This window comes from Triticum aestivum, chromosome 5D (genome assembly GCF_018294505.1).
Source record: "Triticum aestivum cultivar Chinese Spring chromosome 5D, IWGSC CS RefSeq v2.1, whole genome shotgun sequence".
Classification (NCBI taxonomy): Eukaryota; Viridiplantae; Streptophyta; class Magnoliopsida; order Poales; family Poaceae; genus Triticum; species Triticum aestivum.
In genome coordinates this window covers 472,402,473-472,412,554 of record NC_057808.1, presented here as the reverse complement: position 1 = coordinate 472,412,554, position 10,082 = coordinate 472,402,473, and the positions used below count along the sequence as shown (strand labels likewise).

General features: G+C 42.8%; 1 protein-coding gene across 1 annotated transcript; it reads left to right on the top strand.

Moving 5' to 3' along the window:
- The first annotated feature begins 2,190 nt into the window (after window positions 1-2,190).
- Window positions 2,191-9,617, top strand: LOC123122890 (alpha-1,4 glucan phosphorylase L isozyme, chloroplastic/amyloplastic). The gene is made up of 15 exons (XM_044543263.1): window positions 2,191-2,492; window positions 3,152-3,384; window positions 3,473-3,574; window positions 3,874-4,050; window positions 4,166-4,441; window positions 5,337-5,608; window positions 5,730-5,847; window positions 5,940-6,386; window positions 6,494-6,646; window positions 6,754-6,882; window positions 6,956-7,192; window positions 7,510-7,586; window positions 7,795-7,981; window positions 8,238-8,438; window positions 9,181-9,617. The coding sequence occupies exons 1-15, from the start codon at window positions 2,312-2,314 to the stop codon at window positions 9,295-9,297; spliced, it is 2,907 nt and encodes a 968-aa protein (XP_044399198.1). The 5' UTR covers window positions 2,191-2,311; the 3' UTR covers window positions 9,298-9,617.
- The last annotated feature ends 465 nt before the right edge of the window (window positions 9,618-10,082 follow it).

Genomic DNA, 10,082 nt, shown 5'->3' with positions numbered 1-10,082 from the left:
GCAATCGAAGATCCATATCTCCAATCAGGCAAACTTTTTACATGATTTTTCTTATTTTAGGATCGCTCTTGCAAAAAGAATTGAGCATCAATCGACTTAAGGACCCTCCACGCAGACCCACCACATGGCTAGGGGGCACCGTCTGGCCGTCTCGAGCCGTGGTGGCTCCCCTGGATCCTATCTTCTCTCTTGTGGGGTCTTTTGGTCCAAAATAATTTCTGTAATTTTTCAGATTTTCCCGGCACCGTATTTTTTTACGTAAAAACCCAGAAACAATAGAAACGAAGAATTGGCCTTTGGCACTAGATTAATATGTTAGTCCAAATAAATATCATCTAAAATTGTGCCTAAACCATATACAAATGATGTAAATGTGGACATAATACTTCATAAAGTATAGATATGTTTGAGACGTATCAGGAGCGTCGACCTTTTTGGGAAGCCAAGTGAGCAAAGCCTCATCAAGTCTTGGGAATCCACGGTCATTGAGGGAGAAAAATTTATCAAAGGTCTCACACATACCCCCTTTGATGATGGACCAGCAGGACCGCAGTAATTTGGCCGTGAAGCCATCTAGCCCCGTCAACTTGCCGGAAGGGAACCTCTTGACCGCCTCCTAAATTTCATCCTCAGTGAAGGGTTGCTCAAGTGCAGGGAGGTCAAAGTGATGCGGGTCGGTACTATGGAGATCAAGGGAGAGAGTCAGTGCTCAAAAGTGTCAAGAATGGAAGAGAAGTGATCATATGCCGCCCTGGCCATATCGGGCTCGCCAGAATGTGCCCACCATCAGACTGCACCCCTAGGATTATTAACTTCTGTCGTCGGTGCACAGAATGGATCTTGAAGAAGGTGGAATTTGTGTCGCCCTCACGTAGCCAGGAGAACCTGGCAGGCAGATGTGCAATCGACCTCTCCACCGAAGCAAACCCTAGGTAGGCGCGCTTCAGCTCGCGGAGTAACCATACTTCTGGAGGAGCAAGCAGGCGGTGATCTTGAGCCGCATCGAGATGAGCGGTCAACTCCCGAGCGAGAAGCATCTGAGTGGAGATGTTACCAAGCGTTCTAGACCTCCAACTCTACAGTCAGCGCATTGTCAGCTTGAGCTTGGCGTAGATCCCCTGAAAATGATTGGGGTCATGCACGCCAGAATTCCAGGTGTCAGAGACCACCTAATGAAAACAATCGAGCTTTGGCCAAAATAGCTCAAAATGGAATCTCCGATCACCTTGGGAGTGAAAATGTTACTAGTTTCGTTGGAGGCCAAGGTAGTTATGTATTTGTGTGTGCAATTACTAATCATTGGCCCTTAGCAAACTCCTATTGGTTCAAACCGTTTCACTTTGAAAAAAATGCTACTTGCTACAAACCGTTTCACTTGGAGGGGCGTCTTTTCTAGTTGAGAGGGAGCAAAAGGCGTATCAAGACGACAACGCCACCCTCGGCAATGTACAAGTCCTTCCCCGTCCTCGTTTCGATGCTGCTTTTTGTCATCGCAGCGAGGCGTGTAGAGGGTGGTGTGTCCCCAGATCTAGTTATCTGGGTTGGGGTTTTTCTTTGGCAGGTTTATCTCAGTGGTAGTGTCTCGTGAAAGCGGATGACGCGACTATGTGTCTTGGTCCTCCACGCTCTAGTTTCGACAGGTGAAGGTTGGCCAGCTTCGGCCTCGTCGGGGAGCGTATGAGATTTGTGTTCCTTTACTTCGTCTGGCCAGACTTCCCGACCGCCGCTTCTACAAGCTCCTTATTTCAAGCAAGTTTTCTTCACCGAGATGGAAGTCCAGAGGCGGCAACAGCTTTGCTCACGGCGCAGTGGCGGTGGATGCAGGAGAAAGAAGACATTCAACACCCCTAAACTATGAAGATGTAATTTTTTATTTTTGTAAGTGCTTTTGTGAGGACTTGTGCTACTTTTAATATGTGGCCTTTTGCCTTTTTCCAGAAAAAAAAAACTAAACCATTACACGAGGAGAAGAGCCATTCCCAGCCGTCCAATAAACACGACAAAACGCTTTACAGCACGGGGGCAGTTCCCAGCCGTCGAAATGCGCTGCAACGGAACTAGTAGCTCTCCCTGACACGGCGGCACATGAGCCACGCCTTGCGCCGTGCACCGGCGGTGGGCCCACCGGCCAGTGCCCCCACACGTGTACCGGCGGCCAGCATTGCACGGCACGGCGACGGAGAGATATTTTTAACGCCTTCCAATTCAGAAGCTCCCCCATCACTCACTCGGGTACAGAGCGGGCCGCGTGACTCTCGCGTCGTCGCATCGCGCGCGCTGCACACCACCGTCAGCGCGACCACTGCCACCAATGGCGACCGCCTCGCCGCCGCTCGCCACCGCCTTCCGCCCGCTCGCCGCCGGCGGCGGCACCGGAGGAGGAGGAGCGCACGCCGCGGGCTGGGTCGCGCCGAGGCGGGGGCGCCGGGGGTTCGTGGTGCGGAGCGTGGCGAGCGATCGGGAGGTGCGGGGGCCGGCCTCGACCGAGGAAGGTAAGCGCCGCGCGCTCCCGTTGGCTACGACGACCCGGAATGCTGGTCGGCTGTAATGTGGTTCGGATTTTCGCTGGTGCGACCTGAATTTGTGATCCTCTGACTGACGGTCTCTGTGTTCCCCGGTTTCGGGCTATTGATTTTGTGCGCGCGCATTGCTAATCTACTGCTCTAGGATTTGTTAGGGTTCAGAGGAATCTTAAATTCGTGCATAAACTTCGACGAATGTATTCTGAATTTACTGAAACTGGCTTAGTTTGGCGCATCAAGTTAGAATGATGTATTTATGGTACAGTAGCAAATTCTGAGAAATTCTTCTGTGCCTGCACAGCCACCCCTTGTGGATGATGCAGCAAGTGTCAACATACTGTCGCTACTATCTGTAGCTGTAACAAAATCTTACGCCTTGTTTTCTGGTGGTACAGTAGTATTATCATTTTACAAAGAGTAGCTGTAACAAAATCTTACGCCTTGTTTTCTGGTGGCTTGCCATTGGGGAGTAGAATGCAAATGGTGATACAGTATATTATCTACGATTTTGTGCAAGAATTTTCACACGAAAACAATGTCCCATGCAGTTTTTAGTTTTGACTCTTGACTGTTTAATACCTACTCTTTGTAAGATTTCGGATCCTAATATTGTTGTTCTTGCAACTCAGAGCTTTCAGCCGTGCTAACTTCCATTGATTCTTCCGCCATCGCGTCAAATATCCAGCACCATGCAGACTTCACACCGTTGTTCTCGCCAGAGCACTCTTCACCCCTAAAGGCTTACCATGCAACTGCTAAAAGTGTTTTTGATTCTCTGATCATCAATTGGAATGCAACATATGACTATTACAACAAAGTGAATGCAAAGCAAGCTTATTACCTGTCCATGGAGTTTTTGCAGGTCTCACAATATACTTCCTTTAGCCTTATCTCAATACTTTTTGGTAACTGCGTTATGATGTTATATGGTTATTATCTGTGTACTGCAGGGAAGAGCTCTCACAAATGCTATTGGCAATCTAGAGCTAACAGGACAATATGCAGAAGCGTTAAAACAACTTGGACATAACCTAGAGGATGTTGCTAGTCAGGTAAGTGATTTTTGTCAGAGATTGGTTTTTAGTCTGTATCAAAATTATCGCAGAGCCATTTTTTTTTTCTAAAAAACACATTTTATTATTAATCATCAAGTTCCTTTTGTTTAAAAACTATCTGAAAAGAAGAAGTATTTTCCCCTGGGGGTTCCAGCATCTGACTTATATTCTTTATGCAGTTTTCAGAGTGAGTGACTATGAAATTACGCCAAAACACGAGCTTATTGATGCCTAGAGTGCCCTGTAGTTTAGAAATCTATTATTGGATATGTTACTTTTCTATTACAATGAAACAGGAACCAGATCCTGCCCTTGGCAATGGTGGTCTAGGCCGTCTAGCGTCCTGTTTTCTGGATTCTATGGCAACCCTAAATTATCCAGCATGGGGATATGGACTTCGGTACAGATATGGCCTCTTTAAGCAAATCATAACAAAGGATGGTCAGGAGGAGGTAGCTGAGAATTGGCTAGAGGTAGTGATATGTCTTCTACTTGTTTACTGTTTCGAAGTGTTGACTATGTTGGTTTATGTTTTAATGACCTGCATGTTAGCTTCTTTTGCTGTTATAACTGATGCTGTATCTCCAGATGGGAAATCCATGGGAGATTGTAAGAAATGATGTCTCTTATCCTGTGAAATTCTACGGCAAAGTGGTTGAAGGGACTGATGGGAGAAAACACTGGATTGGAGGAGAGAATATTAAGGCTGTGGCACATGATGTTCCTATTCCTGGCTACAAGACTAAAACTACCAATAATCTTCGTCTTTGGTCAACAACAGTACCATCACAAAATTTTGATCTGGGAGCTTTCAATGCTGGGGATCATGCCAAGGCCAATGAAGCACATCTAAATGCTGAAAAGGTATTCTTCCGTCTACATTTATTTTGAACGTAAACCATTAACTCTCAACAACTATTGATTCAAAGGCTAAACACTGTCTTGCTAGTAGTTACTGTGTTTTCTCTTAGATGTCATTTTAGAATGTGCGCGGTCAATCGTTTGATAACTTTGATAGTAATAATATACTGGTATACACAAACCTATTTGGGTTTCTCATGTAAAAATGTCGTCACCAAATTTTTCATGAAAATACTTATTGTATTTTCATGTAAATAGAAAAGCTGATGGTCAGGTGTTTTGTGTGTCAAATGACAAGTAAAAATGAACAGAGTTTGTGCACCAATAACTTCTTCACCTGGTGTTTGTAATTCTTTCGGTTGTATTTATGTGTTTTCTTATTCTGCCTTAATTAACTCAGCATATGCATCAGGTTACATTACTCCTCTGTGTCAAGAAAAAAGAAGTCTGATGAGATGCAGTCCAGTAGTCTGTAGATGGCACATTGTAGAAGAACTTTTCACATGGAAACGTTACTCTGTGATTTTTGTTATGCCTTTTGAGTGTTTGTGCATTGTGCACATATACCATTAAGTATAAGTGTTCAAAAGTGGTTCTCTCATACTGTGCAAACTAGCTAAACAACTTGACTGGACAAGATAAATTGTACTCACATCTGAAGCTGCCGGGTTGGACAGATTTGTCCGAACCATCTTTGAACATCCCTACTAGTGTGCATGGGTTAAATTGTTGACTTTTCCTCGTTTGTTCAGTAGTAGGACTATCTAAATATATTTATATTCAAGTTTTCTTTGTGTGTTACGTTATAAACTTTTAGTCATAATTACATTTGTGACCATTGTGGACAAAATTTATCATGTCTAACTTAAGTTTGTGACTGGTCTTCTCATCATGCCAGATATGCCACGTATTGTATCCAGGGGACGAATCATCAGAGGGGAAAATTCTTCGCTTGAAACAACAATATACATTATGCTCGGCCTCCCTGCAGGACATTATTTCTCGTTTTGAGTCGAGGGCTGGTGATTCTCTCAACTGGGAGGACTTCCCCTCTAAAGTTGCAGTTCAGATGAATGACACTCATCCAACACTGTGCATTCCCGAGTTAATGAGAATACTGATGGATATAAAGGGATTGAGCTGGAATGAGGCTTGGAGTATCACAGAAAGGTACCACAGAAGGGTACTGCAGTTTGATGTGTTCTGCTGTTCCTCCAGTTTCAATTAACTAATTTTATCCCTCATATGTCTTCCATTCAATAATAAACTGATTGTCTGATATCATTTGTAGAACCGTTGCATACACTAACCACACGGTACTTCCTGAAGCCCTGGAGAAGTGGAGCTTGGACATTATGCAGAAACTTCTACCTCGACATGTTGAGATCATAGAAACAATAGATGAGGAGGTAACAAATGTGCAGATAATATTATACAATTAATTTCATGCTCTGTAGGTCAACTTATGGTTTACTTATCTTCATCGTTGATTTTAAAACAGCTGATGAACAACATCGTCTCAAAATATGGAACGGCAGATATTTCACTGTTAAAACAGAAGCTTAAAGATATGAGGATCTTAGACAACGTTGATCTTCCAGCCTCTGTGGCTAAACTGTTTGTTAAAACAAAAATGAAAAAGGGGAAGTTGCTTGTTGAATCTTTGGAGTCTATTGCTGAAGCTGACGAGAAAACTGAGCCAGAAGAAGAGGAAAACATTCTATCCGAGACAACAGAGAAGAAGGGCGAGTCTGACTCTGAAGAAGCTCCTGATGCAGAAAAGGAGGATCCTGAGTATGAGTTAGATCCATTTGCAAAATACGATCCTCAGTTACCTAGAGTTGTTCGAATGGCAAACCTCTGTGTTGTTGGTGGACATTCAGTTAATGGTGTGGCTGAGATTCACAGTGAAATTGTTAAGCAAGATGTGTTCAATAGCTTTTATGAGGTATTTGCACGATGATTTGGAAACCATGATCTTATCTTCTAACGGCTGCTATAATCGCCAGGTAATATGGTATTCACCATCTGCCATTTTCTTGTGTTCTTTGCCAGATGTGGCCTACTAAGTTCCAAAACAAAACAAACGGAGTAACTCCCAGGCGTTGGATCCGGTTTTGTAATCCTGAATTAAGTGCAATCATTTCAAAATGGATAGGCTCTGATGACTGGATTCTGAACACTGATAAACTTGCAGGACTGAAGAAGGTACTTCCAGTAATTTTAATTTCCAATAATCAGTAATCTAATGCTTCCTTCACTTCCATGTTACCCGTGCCTTGTTTTTACATTGATATGTGTTCATCCCGTAATAGTTTGCTGATGATGAGGATCTGCAATCAGAATGGCGTACTGCTAAAAGGAATAACAAGATGAAAGTAGTTTCACTGATAAGAGATAAGACTGGATATGTTGTCAGCCCAGATGCGATGTTTGATGTGCAGGTATATTTTGGACTAGAAACATGTGTCTTCTGTTAAATATGGTTTAACTCGGATCTTGGTACTTGACACTTAGGTGAAAAGAATACATGAATATAAGCGGCAGCTGCTAAATATCCTTGGTATCGTTTACCGGTACAAGAAGATGAAAGAAATGAGTGCAAAAGATAGAATAAAGAGCTTTGTTCCAAGGGTATGCATATTTGGTGGGAAAGCTTTTGCCACTTATGTACAGGCAAAGAGGATTGTGAAGTTTATCACAGATGTCGCAGCTACTGTAAATTATGATCCTGATATTGGAGATTTACTGAAGGTAAATTTGTGTCTTCAATGGCACTTATTATTCTTAATTTTCATGTTCTGTCACTGGGAATTTGACTCCGACTAGGGGTTACTGAAAAGCAGTGAATGTTCCGAGTTTCAAAAGAAAACAGAGCAGTGAATGTTCTTAATGTCGGTGCTTGTAGAACCGAGAAACTGAATAGCCACAGTATTTTTTAGAGAACAATAGCCACAATTGTTTTGACCCTTCTATTGCTATCAAGCATCTGATGCCGATTTTACTGATAACTAGATGAGGTAAATACAAGGTGACAGGTTAAGTTCTGAGGATTTTTGTTTGTTATACAGGTTGTATTTGTCCCAGATTATAATGTTAGCGTTGCTGAGAAGCTCATTCCTGCCAGTGAATTGTCTCAGCATATCAGGTAATATTCTGGCTACTCTTATATAGTATGTGAATACATAGAAAAGGAGTCTTACCTGGAGTTGGCTGATGTGGAAATTTTCATGTGCCGTTTTGTTTGCTATAATATATACCTGGAGTCTTGCTGGGATAGTGCCATCCAGAAGTGCCACGCCAGCTTCTATTTCTGTACAGGATGTGCATTTTTAACACTATTACTATCCATTCAGTACCGCTGGAATGGAGGCTAGTGGAACCAGCAACATGAAGTTTGCAATGAATGGTTGTATTCTTATTGGAACTTTGGATGGTGCGAATGTGGAGATCAGAGAAGAGGTTGGAGAGGAGAACTTTTTCCTCTTTGGTGCACATGCACCTGAAATCGCTGGTTTGAGGCAAGAGAGGGCTGAAGGAAAGGTACCATCACTTTGCAAACATCTCCAAATTCGTTCCTCCAGTATGTGAAACAAATATCCACTTGTTTATATAGCTGTGCCTACTATCAAACTACTCCCTCCGTCCATAATATAAGAGTGTTTTTTACACTACACTAGTGTCAAAAACGCTCTTATATTATGGGACGGAGGGAGTAGTAAAGATCTCTCCCAAATGTGTGCTGTCCAAATAGTTTAGCTGAAGGAAAATTATAAATCATTTTCCTTTGCACTTGTAGTTTGTGCCTGACCCGAGATTTGAAGAGGTTAAGGAATACGTCCGCAGTGGCGTCTTTGGGACTAGCAACTATGATGAATTGATGGGTTCTTTGGAAGGAAATGAAGGTTATGGACGTGCAGATTATTTTCTTGTTGGCAAGGATTTTCCCAGTTACATTGAATGCCAGGAAAAAGTTGATGAAGCATACCGAGATCAGAAGGTAAGTTGTATAACTGACTCTGTTTGTTTTCTGGCTGAAATGCACACAGTGATTATGCAAACTTTCTGATATGTGATGGCTGACATCAGTGTTTCACTGTGAACGACTTCACTGATTCGTAGGAAGGAATATTTCTTAGTTCAAAGTTTCAAACTGAAGTATCTATCGGTGTGTTGGAAGATCATAAACAATCAGAGAATATAGTTGCTCGATGTGCTATATTACTCATCTGTTGGCTGTTGAGTGTTGATACATGAGCTTTGATGAACCTAGCTAGACCTTCGGGAAAGTGCTTCTATGCATTCCAATAAAAAAAACTTATATCTTAACAAAACAATTAGGTTGAACCTCGCCAGGGGGCTTTTTGTTATCTGTTTCCTGAAATGAAAATCAGAAGCGGGGAGCTCCTCAATTTGAAAAAAAAATCAAGGGTAACTGAGGGTCTGGTTTCCCTCTGTTGGAGCCCCCAAGAATTCTGTGGTCTTATTTTTGTAATAGTATAAGATGCACTGCTCCGTTAAGTTTCTCCTTCATCCATTTGCTTTTATTGCTTCGTGACATTTCGTGTAACAGCTCAGATTACCATGCATCCCATTACACATTATTTTGCTACTGTGGATATTTCCACTCTGTTTCATGCTTGACATTTTTAATTCGTTACATCGTGACCAACTAAACATAGTCTGATAGATTTTCAGAGTTTTGATCCTCCTAATCACATAATATCCGTTTCTACCTGCAGCTATGGACAAGAATGTCTATCCTCAACACAGCGGGTTCCCCCAAGTTCAGCAGTGACCGGACGATCCACGAGTACGCCAAGGACATATGGGATATCAGCCCTGTCATCATGCCCTGAATAATTCAAGCAGCTTCCAGGAACCTTGAGAGTCTATGAGGCGCGATTGGTCGCAGATTTGCCTCGATTCAGCGAGAATGTATTGCTCCCCCCAGTTTTGTATAGGCATATGCAAGTTCTGGCATGGACCTGAGTGCTGAGAGCATGCAGGGTAGTTCATCCTTAGCAATCTTGCATGTCAGTTGGCCAGTATACCCAGGCTTATGGTGTGTATTTCGCCGAATAAAGTTGGAGCAGAATCATCAAACAAACATACTTTGGTGTATCTGTAATGATAAATAAAGGGTAAATGACTGAACAAAAAGTGTCGTTGGCGCACACATGTAGTAGAAGCATGTTTCTTCAGAGAGGGTGCAAAGCTGAAAGCACCCCCAGCTTTGAAATGAGAATGCAGAAGTTGGGAAAACATTTGTTTACATCCAAAGTGCAACGGGATTCGTCAAGAGTTCAGAGTCTTCCATCACGGCCATAGAGCATGTCCAATAGCAGTCCTATAATAGAGCAGTAGCAGTGGTCCCTCATATTTTGAACCAAAAACGCAGCTCCAACGGCTGCCCTATTTGTAAAATTTACTTCAAAATTTGTTGGACAGCCCGAAAATGCAACACCAGCTGATGTAAATGTACAACACTTCGGCTGCTGCCCTAAAATTTGCTTCAAGTGGCGAACCACTCAAGACCACAAGAAAACAGTTGTTTTACGTTACTTTGTGCCAAAAACGTTGCTCCAACAACTGCGCTATAATAGGCCACCCTAATGTATTTTAGGGCTGTTGTTGGAGATAC